Below are 26,615 nucleotides of genomic sequence, written 5' to 3'. Positions count from 1 at the left end.
CAGACCTGCCTTGTCTACTCCTCTGAGCCACTTCCGCGGCTCCAATGCGGTCATCCCGGTGGTTGTGTCAATAATGTGGCGCATTAGCTACTCGGTTGCCAAGTGCAGGAACTTCTCATGGTCAGCTAAGTCCCAGTCTTCGAGCTTTAACAGAGGAACCTGCCCCAAGTGCAGTCCTTCGAAGACAATCTCATCCGGCAGCAGAGGGGTTTGCAAGGGGACCTTGCTCTCATCGATATCTTTTGGCACCTTAGTCTTGCCCTTGCGCAGAGGGACATACTCAGGCAACTGAGTGATAGGGTCAGCACCTTGGGCTTCAACTTCCTCCACATCTATCCCCAAGTCCTCGTCATCCATTGGGATGTCTTCGATTTCCTCCTCCTTCGGCTCCAGATTGATGGCTTTTCCCTTTTCTTGTGTGGTGGGCTTGTCCTTCGGTGGATTTCTTCTCGGCGATGCGTGCACTGGTATTGCAGGCTGCTTGCCCTTTTTATCCTTCGCGCTCTCCTTGGTTGGGGTCGGCTTTGGTCTCAGCGTTCGTGGTGATTTGGGGACTTCCGCTAATACTTTGGCAACCTCTAGAGTAGCTTCTTCTGCCTCCCTAACCACTTCCGACATATCCTCCTCGGCTGTCACTGCTTCGATGTCCATAGCTATTGCAGGTGTCAACATAACACTATTCAACAGTGCTTGTGTCGTCTCTAGTAACTGCTCAAACGCTGAACTCGCTATCAGAGCCTTGAATAATTCTTGGTTCATGTGCGCCTGAGAGCTCAACAACTCAATTCTCAAAATGCCAAGTGTTTTTTGCTGGGCAGCCATTTGTAATTTATAGGGCATTTTGAATTCAAATCCGATCGTTCCTCCCACATTCACTTCATTAATGCCGGATTGGTGGCAGATTTTCAAGGATCTGACCCATAAATTCCGTCTTAAATGCCAGCCGCCTGCTCCATTTGGTCGCATTTCTACCATCAAATCATGAGCAGTGACTTTAACAGTCATTTTCGGTTATCCTGCACGATTTCCCCCTGGGTAGCGTAGCTCTCTTCACGTTGTTGCGGACTCTGTGACACTTGCTTCGCACAATCCTCCAATTGCGCAGCTCCCCAACCCGGGCAGTGTAGTTTATAGTCTTGCGCCTCCTTTCAGCTACCTGGAGCGCTGAGATTGTGCTACTCTCATATAGTCACATGGCCAGACCACCAGTGTATGGCTTCAAGCCGCTGCCATTCACCTTTCTTGGGAAGGGATCTCCATTCAATTTAACCAACTGAACCGCTCCATCGTCGGTAATTTCCTTAATGGCATATGGCCCTAACCAGTGCATTCTGAACTTCCCTGGAAATTGATCAAACTTACTGTCATATAACAAAACTAGGTCATTTACCTTAAAGGTGCGTAGCTTAATGTGTTGATCATGCCATGCTTTTTTGCGCTGCTTTTGGACCTGTTAGTGAAATCCATCTAGAAATCTCTCTTCCTCAAGCTCATCCAGCTATGTGAGCCTCTCTTCCAGGGCTCTGCGATCCGTCATACCTGTGAGTGCTGTTATGCGCAGACTAGGCACAATGTATTCCATGGGCATCACTACTTCAACACCATATACAAGCCTAAAGGGTGTCTATCCAGTCAACTTCTTGCATGTCGTCCGATAGGCCCATAGTATTGCGGGTATGTGCAGGTCCCAATCACTTCGTTGAGCATTGCAAACCTTGGTCAGCGTGTTCTCCAGCACTTTATTGAATGCTTCCACCGTCCCGTTAGCCTGTGGGTGATAAGGCGTGCTCTTCTGGTGATATACCTGAAATTCCTTCGTCAGCGCGCTGATCGTCTCATTTAGAAAGTGCATACCGCAATCACTCATCAAAATCTTTGGACACCCAAATCGCGTCAGTACATACTCAAAGAGGAACTTCGTAGCAGTTGTGCCTGTGCAATCCTTCACAGGCTGTGCCTCCGCCCATTGAGTCAAATACTCCGTCGCAGTGATAATGTACCGCGCTCCCGTCTTCTTCCCTTGGGGCTGAATGGGTCCCACAAAATCTATCGCCCATTTCTCAAAGGGTTGTAACATCATCTGTGGATTCAGAGGCAGCTCATCCCTTTGCGATGGCCTGCCCATCCTTTGACACACATCACATGCTTTGCAATAAGCTTTTGAATCTTGATGGAGGGTTGGCCACCACAACCCTGCGCATAGAATCTTTTGCGCGGCCACTCTCCCTGCATAATGACCTCCCGCGGCGCCCCCATGAGCATCCGTAAGGATACTGCTCCTTTCAAACTCCGGTACATATCGTCGCAATATTTCATCAGACCCCATTTTGTACAAATGCCCAGCAATGATAAAAAAGTCTGTTGCGCACACCACTAACTCCTTCTGCTGGACGGTGTAACCTCTGGGGTAGTTCCTATTGTTAGGAAGTGTATGATATCTTCAAAATGACCATCCGCAGCGCACACTGCAAATAGCTACGCGTCAGGCAATCCTTCCTCCAAATTAGTGGGCTCTTCCCCTGTTTCGATGCGCGACAGATGGTCTGGTCCCGCGTTCAGTCGTCCAGGCTTCACAATAACTTCAAAATCATATTCCTGGAACAATAACGACCATCTACAAATTCTCCCCCCCAACACAGGCTTATTGACCAGGTATTTCAATGCGGAATGGTCTGTATACATCTTAAAATGTCCACCCAGCAAATAGTGTCTAAACTTTTGGAGCGCGTATACCATGGCTAACCCCTCGCGTTCGGTGGTGGAATAGTTCTTCTCAGCCTTGGATAACCTTCTGCTTGCGAATGCTATCGGATGGTCCAATTCTCCTCCGCCAGCCCGTGTCAGCATTGCTCCCAGCACTATACATGATGCGTCAACATGTACATGAAACTCCTTCCAACTCGGGAAGACAAAAATCGGCACAGTGACCATCTTTTCTTTCAGTACATGCAAGCTTTTTTTATAGTTCTCGTTCCAACAAAATGTGACATCCTTTTTCAATAACTTTTCCATAGGTGCGGTGATCTGGGCATAGCCCTTGATAAACTTTCTGAAATATCCAATATGTCTTAGGGTGGCGCGCAACTGTTTCACACTCCTTGGTGCTTCCAAGTTAAGTATCACTGCGATCTTCACGGGATCTACCATCAGTCCCTGCCTACAAACCACATGACCCAGCAGGGTCCCAAAAGGAACACAAAACAGGCACTTCTTCAGATTGAGCGCGATCTGGTACCTTCGACAGGTATCTAGCATCAGGCGCAAACTTGCCACATGGCGTTTCACTAGCCCAAACACAGTCCAGTCATCAAAGTACACTTCTAGAAACTTATGAATAAATTCTTTGAACGCAGCAATGACTACGCGCGAAAAAATTGCAGCCACATTCTTCAATCCGAATTACAGTGTACTGAAAACATCCCCACTCAGTTGCGAAGGTTGTCTTGCTCCTATCCTCTGGCGCGATTTTGATCTGATGGTACCCAGAGAACCCATTAGTGAAGGAATATGCTTCCTGGCCACTTACATTGTCCAACACTTCATCAGTGAACGGAGTCGGGAAAGGATCTTGTACGCAAGTGTCATTCAACTTCCTGAGATCCACGCATATCCTTATTTCATCTTTCTGCTTCTTTTCCTATACCACCATTGGGCTTACCCAATCATATTCTTCTATGGGCTCAATGATGCTTGCTACGAGCATCTTGTCTAGCTCTAAGCGAACCTTCTCCTTATACTTCGGATTGAGATGGTAAGGTCTTTGCTTAACCAGCTTCGCGTCGGGTTTTAATGTGATCTTCATAACGCCCAAGAGTCCTATTATCCCTTTTAGCTCCATAGACTTGGTAGGGAACAAATCCTGGTATTTGCAAAGCAATTCAGCGACCTTATCCACCGTCGTGTCATCCCAGTAATCTCCAATCTTTGCGAATTTGGGTTCTGCCTCCATACCAATATTTACCTATTTCGTTTTTAGTGGCGCGGTTATATCAGGATTCTCAATCTGTGGTCCCTCAATCTCGCGGTGACCCTCTGTTTCAGGGATGTTAATCTTTTGCGGATCGTCATCTTCTTCTTCAGCGGTCACCTTATAGCATTCCAGCGTGTGACTCAACTGAGTAGTCCAATCGGGTTGAATCAGATCTAATGGATCTTGTAGTATCTTGAATATTGCTGCTTTCACTTCTTGTAGCGCTTTGTCAATATAGTCAAACTTGTCTTCAAAGCTGAATGTCATTATGAATCCTTCGCGAAGGATATCCCATTCACCTGTACCATGGCGGGGCTTTGTTTCTAAGTACCAGTTCATTGGGATGACATCCAAGGTGTGGCAGAACAAGTGCACCCATTCTAGTTGGGGCTTCGCTCCATAAGCCTGAGCCCATTTGGCCAAGTGTGCGCGCAGATCATCCTTCCCATCATATTTGTCTGTCATTCATACCTTCGGCTTCCCAAAGCGTGTTCTCATCATCCTCCTACACTCACGCCAATCATCAAAGCTACCCTTGTGTGTACCCACCACCTTGCGGGCGTAGCGTGTAGTGCCCAGTCCAAAGCCTGGAAGCGTTGCTTCTCTGGTACCTCCCTCTCAAATGCATCCAGAAATACATCTACATCATTCAAGCCATCGTAAGTGGGCAGATTTCTTACCTCTAATGACACACAGCGCAGTGACCGGGTCATCATGTTACAGCTCAGTGTGGTTACTTCGTGTAATCGATTTTGCCAGCGCTCTAATTCTTCGTCGGAGTTTGAGGTGTAGGAACTCTCGCGATCCCACGTAATTCGTTCATCCGCTGTTGGGTTCACCCAATCTTGGTCTCACGCTGTTATCTTATAGATACAATCCAAATCGTCATCGCTCTCATAATCGCGGACTAGTTCAGTATAGCGCGATCCTTCAGCCGGATCTAGGGGTACTATTACGCAGAGTGAATTCTTCTCAAATATCATCTTTCGCTTCTTTAGGTTGATTACCCGTTCATATTAGTGGTCCAATCAATGCCAAGGAGTGCAGGGTAGGGGTTGTTGTCATCCACAATTTCTATTACTTCAAAGTCAGCCAACGTGCTCGCGCCTTCAATATCTACAGTCACCCCTTGCAGCCGCCCCATGGGGATGATCTTCTGTTGATTTTCCATCCTTAACTAATCGGAGACCACTGCAGCGCGGGTCTTCCCATCCGCTCCCAAGTCTGCTTCGGTAGGACGTTCGCGTCTAACCCCAGATCCAAAATAACCTGATCCATTTCATATTCTCCTATCTGCACGGTCAGTCTCATTTCTCGTCCTGTCCTTGCTTTATGTTTACCAATCTTTCGTCCCGCGAGCAGTTCGCTTGGAGTGTTTCCGGTGCATCTATTTATAAGCTCCTGTAATCCCTTCACAGCCTTGCTATCGTGCAACAACTTCATGCAGGTCTCTAGAAAGGTCGTAAGCATAGAAGGGTCCATTTCCTGATCAGGCTTATCCTTGCTTCCTGAGGTGGAGGCCTCAGCGAAGCTCTTCTTTGCTTCCATGAACGTTTCGCGTGCGCGCTCCAAATCAAATTCAACCTCCTTCGCCAGAGCTTTGCGAACCCACGTGTTGTCTTTGGGTTGTTTCCCCTTATCATCCCCTGTTGCAATTCCACTTCGAAGCACTATATTCACATTCGAATCCTCTTCGCGAGGCTCAGACCTCATCATCTGCAGGTTCTGAGTCGGCTGAGGTGGTAGCGCCCCTTTGTCGCGTATCCTTGCTATCAGCGTAGGACAGTCTTCTGTCTCATGATCAAACTGAGTACAATATTTGCACGACGGTCGTGTAGGGTTAGTGCATTCGCGGGCATAGTGTCCTGGTCCTCCGCAATTGTAGCAAATTGTAATATCCCTTATCAGGAATATACCTCAAACACAAGCAAACTCCAACCAGAGATGGACTGGGAGGGCATTTACCAGATATGTCGCCTCTAAAAAGAGAACGAGATCCAGAGGTTACCTGGCCCTTTCCAGACTCTGTCTAAGGGTATAATAGAAGCAAACAAGTGGTATCATAGCCGAGAAAGCTCAAAGAGATACAATAAGAATGATACGATATATATCAAATAAACCATAAACAGATACACAAGAAATGCAGAGAGAATGCTAAGCCATTTTATTATACTGAGTAATAAAATGAGTATAGGAGGTGATTAAGAAGATGGCACCTCTACTTGCACAAGGCAAGTGAAGAAATACACTCAGAATAGAAAAGGAATGGCCCCTCTTTGATCTGCGTCCAAGCTGCTGGGAAAACTGTTGCGCTACTGTTGCTGCTAGAAATCAAATGAGGATTTAGGACTACGCCCCTCCTCAGAAAAAGCTGAAACTCTGGAATCGGACTCTACTCAAGAAACCCAGAAAAACCTAGAAAGCTTTCCTGGAATGGCCGACCCCTGAAAATCACCCGCTTGGGGTTCTGCGCAGTTCCACACTGCTCTGCGCTGCCACTGAATAGAACCCTTCGAAACTCAGCCCAGAACTCTGCCAAACTCCTCCAATATGCAAGAGCTGATCTCTTGCTCAATCCCTTGGCTCAAATCCTCCACAAACCCTCAATCCAGACTGCTCCCAAAAGAACTGCGTCCCTCTCCCAGTTTTGCGAAGTCTTCCAGAACACTGATAAAACCACTGCTGAAATGCTGAAGATACTGCTGCTAAAATACCAACGAAAATACCTTGCCCGAGCAGGCACTCAAAGTCCCCCGGGGCCAAGGGTGAGATCTCCGAACGAAGACACTCAATGCACTAAACAGTGCTGCAGACTAGCTAAATAGCCAATGTGCTCTAAGCCAAAATGACTATCACAAATGCACATAACTGAATGATCAAAATGAGGGAGCTCCTCTGTCTTTTATAGCTTCTGCCTCTCTCAATCCCAATGCTCACCTTCTCCTGTGTGATTCCCCTTTTGCCACGTGTTCCTCCCCTCTTGTGCAGTCCCTCCATGTGTCTGCGTGGGCTCCATTTCTGTGTTCCCCTTTTGGCCCCCTTGGCTCTCCCTTTAAGTCACAATGTTGTGCTACTAGGAAGTGACTTTTATTCTAAAAGTGAGTTATGTCCCCCTTTCTCACTTTTTTATTTACAAAATAACTATAGAAGGCAAAATTTGGCAAAATCGAATATTCCAATTAGCTGGGGCTAATTAGGAATATTACAATCTCCCCCGGCAAAATGTTGCTTGCCCTCAAGCAACTGAAGTGATGGATGTTGTAAGATCTTCTCATTCTCCTAAGTGGCATCCTCATTCGGCAAATTCTTCCACCTCACCAAGAATTCCCGAACCGTCTTGCTCCACAGCTACCTCTCCCTGGTATCCTTGATAGCCTCCGACTGCAATACCAAATTCCCCTCATCATCCATAGGTGGTAGCTCATCTGTCACTGTTACCTGCTGCCCCAATGGCTTTTTCAGGCATGATACATGAAAATGTTATGAATCTTGCTGCCTTGGGGCAACTCCAACTCATATGCAACCTGTCCAATCCTGCGTATCACCCTGTATGGCCCATAAAAGTGGGGCTTGAGCTTTTCGGCCCCCTTCTGCTTTAGTGACGACTATTGGTATGGCTGTAATCGTAGGTAGACCACGTCCCCCACCTCGAACTGCCTCTCTACCTGACCCCTGTCGGCATACGGCTTCTGCTGGTTCTGCGCTGTAGCCATGTTATCCTTGAGAGCTTGGAGGATATCTTGACTCTCTTGGATCCAAATCTTGGCTCTAGGAGCCCTGCTGTCACCAAACATTACGTCAACAAAAGATAAAGGATGATACCCATATAAGGCATAGAATCGTGACATACCAATGGATATGTGATGTGAAGTATTGTAGCAATACTCCCCCAAATGCAGCCACTTCAGCCATGCTCGCTGCTGCCCACTGACATAGTTATGCAAGTAGCCCTCCAGCCACTTGTTAATTATCTCTGTCTGCCCATCCGTCTGTGGGTGATAACTAGTACTCGGAGTCAACTCCGTCCCCACCAACCGAAAAAGCTCCTGCCAAAACCCGCCCATGAAACGACTATCCCTATCACTGACAATGGTCTTAGGAAGACCATGTAGCCTGAAGATCTCCCTGAAGAATAGCTCGGCCACCTGTGCTGCTGTGTAGTGTGCGGATATGGAAAAGAAATGCGTGTACTTTGTCAGTTGGTCAACGACGACAAAGATACAATCCTTACCCTGTACCGTGGGCAATCCTGTGGTGAAGTCCATCGAAATGCTCTCCCTTTTCCCCTCCGGAATGGGTAGCGACTGCAATAAACTTGTGGGATGGCTCATCTATCCCTTGTTCTGCTGGCAAACATCACACTTCCTGATATGCCGGAGTACGTCCTCCTTGAGGCCCTTCCAGGAGAACCTCTCTCTAATGGCCCTGTAGGTTTTGGTAAACCCCTGATGGTCTGCCAATGGTGAATCATGTGATGCCTGGAGTATCTTCTTCTTGAGCTGAGACCCCTCAGTCAAGAAGATCCAATCCCTGTAATAGATGATCTCATCAATCACCCTGAACCTGTCATCTGCCACTTGCCCGTCCAGAATCTCACATGCAAACCTGTGCTTGGAGTACTCTACTAAGAGTCGAGCCGTCTAGTCTGTATCCAAGCTCATAAGAGACAATGTGGTTGGTCTACGTGAAAGGGCATCTGCTACCACGTTGTTCTTACCCTTGACATACTCAATGTCAAAGTCATATGCTTCGATTTTATTGATCCACTTCTGCTGCCTCTCCTGCAACTGCTTTTGCTCCAAAAAGAACTTGAGGCTGTTGTGATCAGTCCTCACCCTGAACTTGTTCCCCACCAAATACTGCTGATACTTAGCCAATGCATGCATGATGGCCAGCATCTCCTTGTCATATATGGAATACAATACAACCTCTCATGCAGAAGGAGCTTCCGGCGCTCAAAGGCTATAGGCTGACCTCCCTGCATCAAAACTGCGTTGATCCCCTCTCCCGACGCATCACACTCCAAAACAAATGGCTGCGTAAAATTTGGCAATGCAAGTACTGGGCAGCTACTCATAACCTCCTTGAGCCTGTCAAAGGCTCGCTGCGCTGTATCCGACCAACTGAATGCCCTCTTCCTCGTCAAATCTGTTAGGGGTGCAGCAAGCTGTGAGAAACCTTTGACGAACTTCCGGTAGTAAGTACAAATGCCAATGAATCCTCGAAGTTCCGTCATGTTTCTCGGCTCTAGCCAATCTCTGATGGCTCTAATCTTCTCCTCGTGGACCCTCACTCCGTCCACTTCGATGATGTGTCCCAAGTATAACATCTCTGTCAACCCGAACTCACATTTGGAGAGCTTGGCATAGAACTGCTGCTCCTCCAAGATGCGTAATACTGTCTCAATATGCTGGAGATGCTCCTCCCACGTCCTGCTGTAAATGAGTATATCATCAAAGAACACCAACACAAACTTCCTCAAGTGACTACGGAAGATGTGATTCATGCAACACTGGAATGTAGCTGGGGCATTGGTTAGCCCAAAGGGCATCACCAAAAACTCAAAGTGCCCATAGTGACATCTGAAGGCGGTCTTGAGAATGTCCTGCTCCCTCACGTGAATCTGATGGTACCCTGATCTCAAATCAATCTTTGAGAAGAACCATGCTCCTCTCAACTCATCCATCAACTCATCGATCCTGGGTATGGGGTACCTGTTCTTTAGTGTCCTCTTGTTCAGGGCCCTGTAGTCAATGCACATCCTCAATGTACTGTCCTTGTTCTTCACCAACACCACAGAAGAAGCAAAAGGACTCGTGCTTGGTCGGATGTGCCCAAGAGCCAACAACTCCTGAATGGCCCGCTCTATCTCGTCCCGATAGGCCTTGGGATGCCTATAGGGGGTAGTAATCACTGCCTATATGCCCTGCTCAAGCTCAACAGCGTGCTCAAACCCCCAGTCCGGTGGTTGACCCGGCGGAATATCCCCAAATACTATGGCATACCGGTCAAGGATGGACTGTATCTCCGGGTGCACTGTCTGCCCTGTAGTCCCTGCCTTCGATGCACGCAGCTCTACTGCCCACTCTATGTCTCCCTTCCGGAAGACTGCCTCCATCCGATGAGCCGAAACAGTTTGAGGTGGATACGTATGCTGTCCCCGTATCTTCTCATGCCTCCCTGTCTTCTCATCATCCCACTCCATCTCTAGGGTCTTCCAATTCGTCGTGACCTTCCCTAGAGTGATGAGCCATTGAACACCCAGTATCATGTTGGTATTCGGAATATCGACCACGAAAAAGTGGTCAGTTAATGTGTAGGTGCCCATCGTCACTGAAAGCTCTGGAACATATTGAGCACACGTCATGGTCTAATCTCCTGGGACCAACACTGAAAACCCATCGAAGCTCTCTGTCTGTATGCTTCTCCGCTCAACCATCTGTGCATCGATGAAGTTGTGGGTTGCCCCACTGTCAACCAAAACTGACACTCACTGGCCACGTACCGTACGTGTAGCGTCAGATACTTGGGAACTCCTCGCAATGTGGCAAGGGCCGCTCCAGTGGGTGCAAAAGATGCACCACCTGCTGCTGGCGGTGGAGGTGGCAAAGGTCCCTGTCCATCATGGCTATCTCTTGCCTCCACACCATCCTCGTCATCCTCTTCTCCACTGCTCTCGGAGAAAACCTCAATGAAATGTGCCTTGCCAGCAGCACATCTATGTCCTGGTGCCCATGGCTCCTGACATGTGAAGCACAACCGCTTCTTCTTCAGCTCCCTCTTGACATCATCGTCAATCTGCACTCGTCCTGGATTCCCCTTTGGAGGTGGAATCCTCACATCCTTCCCCTTAGACTGGAAAGTTTGTCTCTGGGGGTAAGGTGTCCGGGTCCTGGGTAAGACATCCTGTAGGTCCCGAGTCCCACTGATAGCATCCTGAAGGCTGGTCGGTGTAGCGGATCTGACTAGACCCCGAAGTGGCTCTACTAACCCCTCAACATACATATAGATCCTCCGTGCCGTGGATAGATCTGGCACCATCACTGAGACCCTCAAGAAATCTGCAATGTAGGTCTCTGGGCTCCCTGTCTATTTGAGCCTTGTCAGCTCAACAAAATGCTGCTCTGGATCCCTCCGATCAAATCGCTCCATCAATCTCCTGGTGAACTCGGCATATGTCATCACCATGGAGTGTCCTAGTGTAACCATCCCATGAAACCACCAATCCTGGGCCTCACCATCCAAATGCAATGTCGCCACCTTGATGGCCTCTGTCTCCGACATCTGGTTAAGCTGGAAATAAATGTCTAGCTTCTCCACCCAAGACCTTGCCAAACTATTTGATGAGCCATCAAACATAGGCAAGTGGAATCTACTCGCTGCACGGTGGGTGTCACCATCATGATAATGTCGGTACCCTCTGTGATGGTCACGGGGTCTACTATCCCGCTGGAGCTGAACAAAATCACGGAATGAGAGGGCTCCCCTGAACTCCTGCCCATAGGCCTAGTACTCTACAAAATAATCACCCATGTGTCTAGGCTGTGCCTCCTGCTGGGCTACAGCCCCTTGTCTGCTCCTAAGAAAGTGGGCATGGTAGAGTGTGTAGGGGCATGTGAAGCCACCTGCTGCGCAATATCACGCTGCTTTGGCAAATGGTGGGATGCATCCGATCCCTTACCAACTTGGAAAACCCGTGAGCTCTCACGTTGTCTGGCCTCTACTGCCGTGAATCTCTGCCCCATCACCTCAATCTGCCTCGACAGATCCTGCACTGATTTGAGGAGCATATCCGCAAATCTCTTCTCGTCATCATCTGCCATTGGAGCCTCCTGCTCTGCATCCACCACCGGCTCCCTCTATTCTGCGTCCACCACAGGCTCCTCCTATTCTGCGTCCACCACCGGAACACAGTCTCCCTCTCCGTAGGTATTCTCCAACCTATGCCCAGCGTCTCTGTATCTCCGACCTCTGTAACAGATATAGGGTTTCTCCCCCGGTGTCATAGATTGCTAGCTCCACAGGCTGAGCCAAATCTATGCTCTGATACCACTGTAATATCCCTTATTAGGAATATACCTCAAACATAAGCAAACTCCAACCAGAGATGGACTAGGAGGGCATTTACCAGATATGTCGCCTCTAAAAAGAGGACGAGATCCGGAGGCTACCTGGCCCTTTCCAGACTCTGTCTAAGAGTATAATCGAAACACACAAGTGGTATAATAGTCGAGAACGCTCAAAGAGATACAGTAACAATGATACGATATATATCAAATAAACTATAAACAGATACACAAGAAATGCAGAAAGAATGCTAAGCCATTTTATTATACTGAGTAATAAAAAAAGTACAGGAGGTGATTAGGAAGATGGTACCTCTACTTGCACAAGGCAAGTGAAGAAATACACTCAGAATAGCAAAGGAATGGCCCCTTTCTGATCTGCGTCCAAGCTGCTAGGAAAACTATTGTGCTGTTGCTGCTGCTAGAAATCAAATGAGGATTTGGGACTACTCCCCTCCTCAGAAAAAGATGAAACTCTGGAATCGGAGTCTACTCAAGAAACCCAGAAAAACCCAGAAAGCTTTCCTGGAATGGCCGACCCCTGAAAATCACCCCCCTTGGGGTTCTGCGTAGTTCCTCACTGCTTTGCGCTGCCACTGAATAGAACTCTCTGAAACTCAGCCCAGAACTCTGCCAAACTCCTCCAATATGCAAGCGCTGATCTCTTGCTCAATCCCTCGGCTCAAATCCTCCACAAACCCTCAATCCAGACTGCTCCCAAAAGAACTGTGTCCCTCTCCCAATGCTGTGCAGTCTTCCAGAACATTGATAAAACCACTGCTGAAATGCTGAAGATATTGCTATTGAAATGCCAACGAAAATACCTCGCCCGAGTAGGCACTCGAAGTCCCCCGGGGCTAAGGGTGAGATCTCCGAATGGAGACACTCAATGCACTAAACAGCGCTGCAGACTAGCTAAACAGCCAGCGTACTGTAAGCGAAAACGACTATCACAAATGCACATCACTGAATGATCAAAATGAGGGGGCTTCTCTCTCTTTTATAGCTTCTGCCTCTCTCAATCCCAATGCTCACATTTTCCTGTGTGATTCCCCTTTTGCCACATGTTCCTCCCCTCCTGCGCAGTCCCTCCATGTGTCTGCGTGGGCTCCATTTTTGCGTCCCCCTTTTGGCCCCCTTGGCTCTCCCTTTAAGTCACAACGTTGTCCTACTAGGAAGTGACTTTTATTCTAAAAGTGAGTTATGTCCCCCCTTTCTCACTTTTTTTATTTACAAAATAACTATAGAAGGCAAAATTTGGCAAAATCGAATATTACAATTAGCTGGGCTAATTAGGAATATTACAAAAATTCGCTGTCCCCGACCTCTGCCAGGTCCTCCTCTGCCTCGCCCTTGTCCGCGCCCTTGAAAGCCTGTTTGCGCCATCCCTGCGCTCTGGTCAGGGGGCCGCGTTTTTTGCCTAAACCTTATAGGCGGGTGTTCTGTCCATCATCAATTCATAACTTCTACAGTTGCACTCATCATGTCCTACCAATCTACAGAAGTTGCAAAACAGTTGTTGCGGTGTTTGTACAAACTTTTGCAGCAAATGACAATTATCCGTCGCATGTTTTCCTGCTACCTGACATATAGCACACCACAACACAGGCCCTGCGCTTGGTCCTGCTTGAGCTTCCGGCCTCAAAGGCATCGGTCCTCCTCCTGCAATATAGTTCGCAAAGACCAGACAATGGTCCTTGTCATGCCCCTGACCTTTACATTTCAGGCACCATAACTCTTCATGCACATCCAGTCGAATTGTTCTGTCTTGCTTCAAACTTTTCATCTCAAGGCAAAGATTTTTCCACTGTGCATGGATCTGCTGAACCCCCAGATTCGGATCTTGCATCGGTGTTTCATGCAGTCTCACTGCAATCTCCAAGGCCTCTGCCTGAGTCATAATCTTTAGTTGTGATAGCGCAACCCTTAGGTGTGGCAGGAGCGAAGCCACGATCCACTTGCGGTGTTGTCCATCTGTTAAGTTCATATTAGCTTCGTGGATTTTACATTTCAACTTCAGATCCAATTCCCAAGGTGTCTCGCCTAGTTTCATTGCGATCTCCTTGAACCCCACAATTGATTGTGCCTCGGATTTTGGCCTACTGAATTCTTTATTTAGCGTGGTCTGGATGTCTGCCACTCCAGCGTTTGGGTTATCATTAGAGTACTTAATGTACCAAGTTAACACGCAATCCTGCAGAGCACTAACCATTGTTGCCTTCTTCATGTGATCATTTGCAACGCCTTGAGCTTCCCACACAGCTTTCACAATGAACCAAAATTGTTCCTGGTCCTTATTACCCAAGCCTTTAAACAAAGGTAGCTTCACTGAATTTGCCATGCTGAACTGTGGTGGAGGTGGTGGTGGTATGGGTGAAGCCGTAGGTGATGGTGGTGAAGTTGGAGGTGGTGTGGGTGGACATGGCAGTCGTGGGAATCCTTGTCTTATTAACTGAATTGCACTTCGTAGAGAGGCTTGCGCTACTCCCTCTTCGTCACCTAGCGGAGGTGAAATCAATGGACTATATTCAGGACCCTTTCTCCCTTCGTTTCTGTAAGTCTTTCTACTTCGCGTAACTCTGAACATCAAGGTAGCTGCATAACCCGTTTTTTTGCACAATAACATCTTAATCCAAGTATTCAAAGACTCGAAAAATCGTCACTCTGCCTCGTTGTTGCTAATTGAGGTATCAACCGCAAATTTAGTCATAAATTCTCATATGATGCAATCGAGCCAATGATCGATAGCGCGGACGATCTTATCCTTAGAGGCTTCCAATCTCTGTACTAACTCCAGGGTCTAGACAATAGGACCGTCAAGTCTCCACCTTCCTTGGCTATCCGCTAGTTTCGCTATCCACTCGTATAGCTCAACCGGAAAGGAACAGAAAAAGATCTCATGAATTTTTGTATACAGGTACCTGTCTAGCCACTATTCCTTTGTCAGTCGTGGATTTCTGTTCTCCTGCGCCACGAATTTGTGGATCTTCCTATCCAACCAATCTCCGATCTCTTTCTTAGTTGGATTGCAATTATACGACATCACGCATCTCTTATGCATATTTTGGTCCCGGCAATGGAACCATTTGTTGGCTGTGTGGGGCCTGACCCAGGTTCAGTGTTAGTTAGCCAAACAAATCCATACACTATTGGCCCTTTTGGCATCAGCGCGCGGAGCGCGGACCGAAGTCTCACCCAAAGCGGTATGGGGGGATGCTGGAACCAAGTTTCTGCACCTTGAGATGGTCGTGATGTCGGTTTATAACTTCTATTCTTGCTTTCGCGCAAGTCACCAAGTTCTAGGGCTCTGTCGGTCTAGCCCTTTATTCCGTCCTTTAGTACCTCTGCGTAGGGGTATGATTGACCTTCACACAGCCCTAGCCTGCGGTTCAGGTACTTTCACGCTGCTAGGACAACGTATTGTACAGATTCCCAAGTTATCTTAAGTGTCTTACTTATCTTATTAAACGATCACAGTTAGCGCCGCGTAAACAGATATTCTTACTTGCGTTTGATTAACTAATATAGTCACATATATTCGTGCATCACATGAACATTATATATTAACCCAAAATGCAATATAACCAGATGCATTAACAAGAAATAGATACAAAAAATTTGTAGAATATTTCTCTTTATTGATATCTTCAGACTATTATAGACTATATCTGCCCTGTGCACACAGCTGCAGGGGTTTGCGCGCTCAACGACAAACTTCCACCCTAGGACTCTGCGCACTCCGCTGCAGAGCCTCTACCTACATTAAGACCCGAAACTTAGACTTCTCTAAAGACTTCTTCTTATCGCTTAAGACATCTTTTTTCTTAGAGCTTACTTAGCTTTTTTTATACAATCCCATGGTCCACAGACCATGGATAGATCTTTACAGCCAACTTTACACTTCACAAAATAAGGGCGGACAACCCTTTATGACTCATGACACTTTCGCGCTCTGTGACCACAAAATGCGGAGACTTTACAACTTTATTACAAAATTTAACCCAAAACATGGGCTTTTAGCCCCAAAACTGTCCTTGGGGGATCCCGTTCCCAACACTCCAACTATGTGATCTGGAAGGCAAGAATTTCCTGTCTTCTAGATGAGTATGATCTCAAAGCTTACATCGATTGTGTGGTAGTTGTACCTGCAGATGCAGATCCACTGAAGGCCTACAAGAAAGAGATGGCGAAGGTAAAGAGGTTGATTCTTGATGGGGTTTGAGATCACGTGGTGTCTCACATAGTTGGCAAAGATACTGCCCGGCAGATGTGGGAGGCACTTGCTACACTATATGAGGGATCTTCCGAGCAGCGAAAGATGTATCTTGAGGAGAAGCTGAGATGCACAAGGATGTAGAAAGGGGAGTGCATAGACCATAGTTGCAGGAATCGCCCCCCCCGGATCCTAAGCCGGAATCGCGTCCCGTACGGAAGCGTTCCGGAACCTCCAGGCGAAGCGCGATTCCGGTTTTTCTGAAGCGCGATTCCTATTTTTTGAAACGATTCCTGGAATATCCGCTTACCATCCGCTATGAGTTTATTTTATTTATGGTGACGCACAAGTCTTATTTAAAGTTTTGTTGTAATGCTAATGGGGGTAAGGATTGGTGGAGCCCCGCCAACCTAGCAGCCCCGCTAAACCATTAGACAATGTTATCAATGCTTGAAACTCATGGATAGCAGCAACTCAGCGCGAAGTCAATATGGCGGAGTATGTCTAAACTTTGGTTTATATGTCCGCTGGTTCATTATATTTGGCATTCCGGAGTTGGTTAGCAACACTCCAAATATCACAGGAATCTCCACCAAACTCGGCGTGGAGAAATTTTACGGCAACACCATATTCCAAAGTCAAATCGTATATCACGAATATTCCGCAGGGAGCTATGTCAAACTTTGGTTATATTTGATATATGCCACGGGTCGGAGTAATATTACACCGTCAATGTTTGCCACACCACTGAGGGGAGTTACATAACTATCGGAGTTCATGCGCTCATATGCCAAGGTTACATTTTTTATAATTGTCATATCCAATCACGGATGGCGCACCGTCGGACTTTGGTTATAATGCATATGCCAAAGTTATCAAATATATGCCATGCGGAACTCAAACATATCATCTGTCGGTTCAATTGAGCTTATGTTTATCATATGGTTACAACTATATCATATCTGATGCCACAAGGCCTTGTCATTGTCGGGTCTTTGTTATACCATATGTAGTATATGGTTGCACCAAAGCGAAGTGTTAAGTGCAAACTTCGGTTTTTTAACCAAAATGTGCCACAGAGATTTGTATATCCGCTTAAAAATTTGATGTATGTTTGTAATAGCTAGAATATAGATGATTGTTGTACATACTAGTAACTACAATGGAATCATGGATGCCATATCTATCTTGATTTATGCAAAAATATGCATGTTTTCATGTCTTCTACAATTAATTTGGTATTTGGGATGTTTGTTTTGAGTATAAATGCAAAAAAATATAAAAAAATATATATATATAGCAGACGCTTCCGCGGACGCTTCGCTTCCTAGATTTTTGGAAAATGACGCTTCCGCGCTCCGCGCTTCCGCTTCGCGCTTCCGCTTCGCTCCCGCTTCGTGCAACATTGGCATAGACCCCTTCCTTACTAGGCTTCAAGATATCCGAGACCATCTGTCTGCAGTAGGGTCAATGCCTCAGCCTATAGAATTGGCGCGGTTGGCTCTAAATAGTGTTTCCAAAGAGTGGCAAGTCTTCGTCTAGAGTATTCTAGGCAGAGAAAAGTTGCCAGACTGGGATCGTATGTGGGCTGATTTGCAGCAGGAGGAGATGAGGCGTGATTTGGTGAAGACCACCATCACTGGTAGTAGCAGCAGAAGTGGGACAGAGCAAGTAGAGGAAGAGGAGGATGTGGATATTGTATCAAAAGGCAGTTGGAGCAATTCAAGAGGAAAAAGGACATTTCCAAGGTGAAATGCTTCAGATGTGGTGAGCTTGGCCACTACAACACTCAATGTCTTCTCAGAAAGAAGGAAAAGGAGGAGAAGCAAGATCAATAGGCTGCATCTATAGAGATTGACACATTGTCCTCCAGATTGGAGGAAGAATTTTCCAAGATCACTGATATACCTCCAGGAGTGAGGTGGGGTGATTTGGTTTTGTAGCCCTAGAGAGCTACCATCCGTAGTAGGATGGATCAGTGGCAGTTGGTGCAATTAGGTGCCAGAGTGACAGATGCAGTGGCTAGTAGTAGCCATATACTGAGCAGCGCAGAGTAGACTTGGCAGCAGTGTAGATGGCATAGAGAAGAGTCAACAACAGCACAAAGGCTTCAGTGGCAGCGCAGAGTCTAGCAACAGTCAGGACTCAGGTGACAAATGCATCATACTGACCACAGTTGGTTCAGTATTTTGGATGCCTTTCCATTGCAGTTGTTGCAATTGTAGCAACAACAAATGGAAAGGGAGTTGCAGTGCAGATGTAGTGTTGGCAGCAGTTCAACAGGGCCAACAGTAGCACGGATGCATTGTTTATCAGAGTTGCGCAGTAGTTGGTGGGCAACAACAGCAGCACGGATGCAGTGTTTATCAGAGTTGCGCAATAGTTGGTGGGAAACAACAACCAGATATCGGAAGTGTAACAGGAGGTGGTGCAGAGACAGGGTGTTGCTTTAGTGGGTTGCAGTGCTAGAACACATTCCTCGCTAAGAGGGAGTGTTGATTTTTATAGCATCAGATGTGTTCTAGCCACGAAACTTTGTGGAGAGGTTAGAATATATGTATTCTCCAAAACCTAGAAATCGTTTCTAGAAATTCTAGCTAGAGACGACTTAATTAAAATAATTAATCCTTTTTTAATGGGACCAAAGTCCAAACTTAGGAAAACTAATTAATTAAAGGGTATTAATTAAGTCATGCTGAGAATCATCTAGAAGAAGACATGGATCGAGTTCTAGTTAATCTTAGCCATCAATTACGTTTTAATCTTGGTCGTTGATGTCTCAACGAGAGATTATAAGAGCAAATTCGATGGGGGTTGTAGAAAACACTTACGAGACAAGGAATTTGATTTTGCTGGGAAATCAAACTCCAGAGTAGCAGCAGTCAGTTTCCGAAGGTGATTCAATGAAGTCGAAGCAGTGAGAGAGGGGCAGGGATAGTAAGGTCAGAAGGAAGTTTCTCCAGTCCGGTGAGTGCATAGCAGAGAGGCAGTGAGTGCCACAGAGAGGCAGCACAGAGCTTCAGAGGGAGATCCATATTTTGTTGAGGAGAAGTCGAAATTCAGTGCCAGAAGCCAGAGTGGGAGCCCAGAGGCTAGGAGGATCGATTTTCCAGATAGTAGCTGATCAGTTAGCGAGAGAGACGCTGGTCTGAGTTGTGGGACGCAAATCTGTGTAGGCTGATGCAAAGGCAGCGCAAAGGCAGCAAGGGGCAACTCATCTTGAGCCAAGGTCAGTGTCAGATCACTGGTGGGAGTGAGATTTTTCTCACTAGATCTCCTGTCAGTTATTTCTTTGTATGGAAAGCTAGATTTGAGCTTCCATAGATTTGTACTCAGATTTACTACTGCATAATAATAAAACCCTCAATTGTTGCACCGATTTTCCCAAGTTGGGTTTTTCTGGGGACATTAGTCCAAAAATAACAGTGTATTATTGTGTGTGTGCATCTATTCTTCCAGTGTTTTTATTTCTTCCACAATATTTATTTTGTGAAGGTTGTAGTGTATATGTTTCGATATTTTCCGTAGAAAACTGCAAATAATTTGTTCAGTTAATTTAACAAATAGAAGAAATATTATCAGTTGTTGTAGTAGGATTCAGGGTTTCCGAATTTTCACAAAGTGAGGCAGATCTGCACATTCCAGTGAGGAGTGCGAGTATTCGAAGGAAGTCCGAGAAGGAAGGAGAAGTTTGCAAAGAAGGCAGCAACAGGTCTCAGGGATTAAGACAAGCTTGACGGAGCCTCTAACTTTCGCATATGGAAGGCTAGAATGTCATTCTTGTTACATGAATATGGTTTGAAGGAGTGTGAATAGAAAAATGTTGTGACACCTACATATGCTCAACAACAAGCAACGTACAAGAAAGAAATGGCCAAGGCTAAGAGGATGATCCTAGATGGCATTCGGGATCATATCGTTCTACATGTTGCTACATTAAACACAACAAAGGAAATGTGGGATGCTGTAGTCAAGCTGTATGAGAATCCATCGAAGAATTGGAAGATGATTTTCAAGGAGAAGCTGAGGACCACTAGAATGCAAAAGGGAGAAGGTGTTACACCCTACCTCACCAGGATTCAAAATGTCAGAGATGAACTTGCAGTCGTTGGAGAAAAACCATCAAATAGCGAGCTAGTAAAAACAACTCTCAGTGGTTTCACCAAGGAGTGGCATACTTTCATCCAAGTTATTTCTGGGCGAGATATGCTACCTGGTTGGGATTGTCTATGGAGTGACTTCACTCAAAAGGTGCTGAGGATCAGTGTTGCAAATGGTTCTACTAGCAACAACAGTAAGGGACCGAAGGAGGAGGAGGATAAGGAAAACGTGGCCCTTGCAGGTAAGGGAAAGGCAAAGAAAGGTCCTAGTCAAGGACAAGGCTTAGAAGGAGGTGAGAGAAAGAAGAAAGATATGTCGAAGATCAAGTGCTTCGGGTGTGGTGAGTATGGCCACTATGTCACCCATTGTCCTCAAAGGAAAAAGGACAAGAAGGGGCAATAAGAGCAAAAAAAAACTTCGGCAGAGATTGATGAATTAACCTCTAGATTGGAGGAGCATGCGTGATAACAGTAGTACCTTTAGGAGGAGAAGCATGATACCTATGAATATCAAGCCGGGTTCGGTCCAGCGTAGGTGCAACAAGGATATTAGTTAGATCAGTTCCAGTGGTTGCTGCAGGGCCATCCCTTTGCTACAGGGGCCTGTAGTTTCACAGTAGAACGATTCATTGTTAGCAAAACTAGTTGCAATCAGATGCTCGATAGACAATTGCAAAGCTAGTTGCGGTAACACAATGTCAGCAGGGTGCAGTGAAATTGATAGTAGCAGAGCTAGTTTTAGTCAGGTGATCGAGAAACAGTTTGAGAACCAGTTGCAATGACATAGATAATGTGAATTGCCCAGTTGCAATATGTAGGCATAGTTCCAACCAAAATATTTCCAGCGCAGAGCTACGCAGTCTAGTTTCCAGTGCGAGTTTCCAGAAGGAAGCAAAAAGGTTTCCCATAAGGAAATCGAGACTCAAATGGACTCTAGGTTTAGAGGTAGTAGCCCTATGAAAGCTAACACTTTAGGATCTTGGGAGATCATACTCATTATTGCAATAGTTGTAGCAACAATGCAAAGATATCAATAGAGCAGTAGTAATAACAGTGTGAGTAGATCAAAGTTTGCGCAGTAGCATGATGGACAATATTATCTTCATAGTGATTTCCAGTGACAGCGAGATTGATTAGCTTGGAGACGTGGAGAAGGTCAGTTAGACATCGATAGCGCAAGACTGTCAAAATGCAAGAGAGTAGTATTGATGGGGAGAACACCTTCCTCGCTAAGAGGGAGTGTTAGTTTTTGTAGCATCGGACAAGTGTTCTAGTCTCAATTTGTGTATAAGAGATTAAAGAACACGAGATCTCCAAAACCCAAAAAAGGTTTCGGGAGAAAACACCTAGAGACCACTCAATTAAATTAATTGATCGATAATTAAAAATGTTTAAGTCTAACTTAGGGAAATCGATTAATTAAAGGGAATTAATTGAGTATGATCGAGAATGCTCTAGAGACTCACATGGATTGAGTCTAAGATGATCTTAGTCGTTGATGAGGATTTAATCATGGTCATTGAAGCTCTAGCAAGAGATTATAAGAGCAGATTGATGGGATGAGGAGAGACACAAGCGAGGGAGAAAGCATCCAAGTAGTGTGAATTTCCTAGTGCATAGTGACTTAGTGAGGTAAGAATTTGAGCCAGTGGAGGAGCATCGGTGATTGAGGGAGCAACAAAGAGATTTTCGAAGGTATTTCCCAGTAGATTTCCAGTGCCAGAGAGGTAGGAAAGAGGGAGGTCAAATTATTCTGTAGAAAAGTCATCCAGGTAGTGTGAGTGAGCGAGAAACCCCTGTGCGAGTGTTGGGAGAAGTTCATTTCAGTTGCCAGAGGCCAGGTCTCAACAGGGAAGGCAAAGTGAATATTTTTTAGAGGTAAAGGGAGGCTAGGCGACCTAGTTGGAGGAAGTTTCAGGGGGCCGTCTAGACTTGCGCAGGACAATAGTGCGAGTAGGCCAAAAGAAGGCCAGTTGATTTGTAGAAGGGAGAAAATTTCTTCAAATAATTTTGCTAGATTATTCTCCGGAGGATTGGTAGTTAGGCATCCAAATTATTGTACTCAGATTTTACTGCATAATGATAAAATAGAAACCCTCATTTGTTGCACCGGTTTTCCTTTCGAGGTTTTTTTGGGGACATTAGTCCAAAGTAACTGTGTTAATTGTGTGCATGAATTTCTCAATTCCTGTTTATTTTTCCCCAACGTATTTATTTTTGTGAAGAATTGCATTAAGATTTATTCGATATTAATGAGAGATTAATAAACTGATAATCAATTAGGAGAATAATAAATTTTGGTAGTTACAGTTAAAGGAATTTTCACATCCTTGCTTGATATGTGAGGAATTATGTGATGCCTCACACAATCCAAAATTGTACCCATTGCTTTCACATCCTTCTCATTGTGCTGATTTGCTTGGTTTGGATCTAAAGGAACTTGGATATCGATGTTCACAAAATTCCACAAATCATTCATTTTTAAAATATGGTGATTTTCTCCTTCAAGGTTTTGGAGTTACCGACCCCATCCAACTTGTCTTCATATCGCAAATTACTTAGTGATGCCATTTCACAAATCAACTTGGTAACATTGCCAAAACCTAGTTTCAAAATTTAAAATAATTATGCCATCGTAAAAAGAAGAAATTCGTTGCTGCAAACTATAGTGATCTCGAATCTCCATTTTAGAGTTTTCTAGAGCTCTGATATCATGTTAAATCTCCTAGTGCCAACCCAGATTTATTTTCTCGCAATAATTATTTCTTCCCAAAAATTTATTTTACTAACCAAATAAATTTTGAATTGTTTAAAAATAAATTCATTGGTATTTTAATTTCCATAATTTATATGCAGCGGAAATAAAATCAGAGAGAGATCAATCACTCATTACAATAGATAAACACCCACAACAATTCTTCTTCATTAATTGATCTTAGGAAAATCAGGTTTTGACCAACAGTGAAATCACAAGGAAAGATGCATTGACTGGAACCTATAACTTGATCCCATTAGAAGAATTAGGCCCACTGGAAATTAGCCTTTGAAGAAATTTGTATTGGAGAATTCGACCCACCTCTTCACCAACAACTTGGCCCTGCACCTTCCCGTCAAACAGCTTTCGTGCCTCAAGATATTCGGCCCTAGAAAATCGCCCTCTCCAACAATTCAACTTCCTTCTCGCTTCAGCAATTTGGCCCTCCAATCTCCAGCAATTATGCCTCCTGGAAATGCTCTCAAATCCAATTGAACTCTTCCTCCTTTACACTATAGTCTAGTTGAGCCTCTCGCTCTAGAGAAAAATTGCTTTCTCCACTTGCCGTTGTCTTCACCTCTCCCTTAAGCATATTTTATTATCTTCATCAAGTCCAAATCCATAACCCTAATCTTCCTTCTAGAAGATCTAGGAGATCAACGGTTGAGATCATTTCTAAATCACTTAAATAATTAAATTATTTATCCTTAGAAATTGACTTAATAGTCCACAATAATTAAATGACTTAAGTTATTGTACTTTTCCTAAGTTAGACTTAGGAAAGAAGACATAATCACTTACTCCACCAAGCAAGCACCTAAAGAGGCAATAAATTATCTTCTACATGCTTAAGACACCAAGCCTATGCAAAAGGCTTTCCGATGCTACCATAAGCTTCAACATTTGTTGTTCTACGAAATTATATATTTAGTCTATCAATGAAGGATCACAAATTGATTGAAGAATGAAGCAATGGTAGATTACTTCCATGTGAATATGAATCAAATCAATGTAAATCTTATCCACAATATGCTTTTATTGTATGACTAAAGGTTGTGGTTAAACACATTCAATGCCAAATATTTTCTTGAAAGCTTTGACTTATTATGGCTTAGTTTTAAAATATATTTTTTCCCTCTCTAGACATGTAACTTTAGATTGAACCTCAAATGCTTGAAACTTTTTCTACCTTTTTCTTTATATGTTTCAAAAGTTTAGGTTTTGAAGTATATTTGGTGTTTTTGCCTGAGTGAAAGCTGAACAAGCAAGCAGGTTTTCAATGCTGAACGGGAAGTTATTATATCAGTTCATTGGCCATCCTCGAGACTAAATTGTTATATAAGCTTTGTAGAGATGCAAATGGAATATATTCAAAAAATTTACTATAATGAATGAAATTCACAACATGATGCTATTAGATTTATTTTTTAAATGTTTCTAGTCTCCTTAAAAGCTCGAGCTTAAAAAAGTAAAAAATTAAAAATATATCCTCCAGGTTTCTTTAACAATTTATAACAATTGTTAATTTCTTTTTCTCCCAACACATACACATTTCTGAAATATTGCCTATTTTATGTTCTAAGCATTAGTGTGATTAACATTTTTCTGTATGATGATTGACTTGCAGTTCTATCATATTCTAGTTGTGGTCTGATGAAATCTCAATTGGTTTAAAGATGTATTCCCCAGTGTGATTAGCTGACATGAAGATTATGGATATAACATGCAGAGTGAACTCCATGGTCTTGCAGCCTTGCAATGGTCCGTCTGTTTGGACTCTATTGGAAGGTAATGTCTTCTTTTTGTAAGGATTATGCTTAGTTTCAGATAGAAAACACCATTTCATGATTTTTCCATTTTTTTCTTTTGGTAAAACACCCTTTGTTTAGATGGAGTGACTATGGAACTCCATTTTTTGTGTAAAACGGGAACAACCAAATACAACAACAGCATAAATACAGTCCCTTTTCACTGATTTAACGCAGCCCTTTATCAGGTGGGGCACCCCTGCTGGGATTTAAACTCAGGTCATCATGGTGGTATGCACCCCCACTTACCATTAGACCACAGCCAACAGACACATGATGTATTTATAAACTTTCATTTCTTTCCAGTCTTTTCTATAGTTGACCTTTGTTGAGTTTACTTTGCTCTTGCAATGTATAAAGTAAATTGGACTACTCGTATGACTTGCCAAATCTTGGGCACAAAATAATAGTCATTCAAAAGAAAACATATGTTTTATTCAACATAGTCAAGCCACACAGTATGAACAAATACTCATGTGAAGAGGAAGGAAAGGGAAACTTGCTGGAAGAATTCTTTAACCCAAAATTGCGGCAAGGAGAGACGAAATTGGCTATCAACCTATCCTGGAGCATAGAAATAACAATTAAGCACAGAAGTATAGTAATAAGTTTCCATCTAACTGTGGGCAATAATCTGTCTGCTTAATGCTCTGGTCATAGACTTGAAGCATAGACAACACCACTCAATATTCCACTCTTAGATGGAATGGTATAGGGATAATTCCATGTCTAAACCACAGACAATGACCAACCTGAGCCTACTCAACCCTCTACTCTTTATCCCATAGACTATTAATACTCTTGTTGGAAATCCTTTTATTACTCCACATTCAAGGAAATTTCATCATCATTTATTGACAAAATGATTCCCTTGTGTTTCTCTCTCTTTCACCCGTTATATGCATTCCTGAAAGGTGTTAGAGTGTGACTTTCCACCAACCAACCTTTTCATTTATTTTAATAATCTAACATTTAATATTATATAATCTATTTATTACGGCTAACATGGATACACCATTAACACATTTTCACAATATAATCATGTCTTCGAGGGGCTGCATCCCTTTCTTTTATTAGGGCAGTTTAGGTACTGTTACCTCTTTTTCATGACAACAACATCATAAGACCAATGAAATGCAAGTGTCAAAGCCCTGGAGGCCATGTTATTATTATTTATATGGTGTCCTAGGCCTCTTATCATTGGCCATGCTAGGTCTCTTTAGTCTCCACTCTCAATTCCTTTTGTCCTCGATAAATTTGGATGCCTTGAGATGAATCTATTGGGATACATGGTTTATGGGAGCCATTGTTTTTGTATATGTGATCACACTATGTAGGGCTTGTCCAACCCATGTCTTAAATGCATTTATGTCTTGACTCTTTCCCACATGGTCATTTGTCGTAATGTTTGTATGTATCTCATTTAACTGTGGTACTGTATAATTCAAATCTCTAAGTGGTAGTCTCACAGTTCACAATAAAATTCACGTTTTCTAAGCCACTTCATGGATGCCAATGCATAGGGCTGGTTGCCGCCTCGCTTGCACACCTAGGTTAGTGTGGGAAAAATCCTCAACTCCACGAGGTGTGATCTTGGTGGCAAACTAAGAGAAGGGGTTGTTACGTAATCTCTACTCTCTCCATTAAAACTTTCTCCTCGTTAAGCTAAGAGGTGTGGTCCCTAAAGAAGGTTAATTAAAGGA

At 44.4% G+C, this 26,615-nt stretch overlaps 1 protein-coding gene across 5 annotated transcripts in view; it reads left to right on the top strand.

Moving 5' to 3' along the window:
• Window positions 1–25,204, top strand: part of LOC149226684 (uncharacterized) — a 340,578-nt gene extending 315,374 nt beyond the window's left edge. For 2 of the 5 annotated variants that reach the window (XM_089377557.1, XM_089377554.1), the window contains 2 exons: window positions 24,834–24,892; window positions 25,090–25,204. In XM_089377557.1, coding sequence (XP_089233683.1) covers window positions 24,834–24,892; window positions 25,090–25,189 — 159 coding nt within the window. In that variant the 3' untranslated portion in view covers window positions 25,190–25,204. Of the gene's footprint in view, window positions 1–24,731; window positions 24,774–24,833; window positions 24,893–25,089 lie in introns of those variants that run through there. The other 3 variants (XM_089377558.1, XM_089377556.1, XM_089377555.1) reach the window with 2 other exon arrangements.
• The last annotated feature ends 1,411 nt before the right edge of the window (window positions 25,205–26,615 follow it).

This window comes from Pinus tabuliformis, chromosome J, assembly GCF_031772625.1.
Source record: "Pinus tabuliformis cultivar Carrire ecotype Pingquan chromosome J, CPIR1, whole genome shotgun sequence".
Lineage (NCBI taxonomy): Eukaryota > Viridiplantae > Streptophyta > Pinopsida > Pinales > Pinaceae > Pinus > Pinus tabuliformis.
Note: the sequence above shows the minus strand (reverse complement) of the source record. Positions and strands in the feature narration are given on the sequence as shown.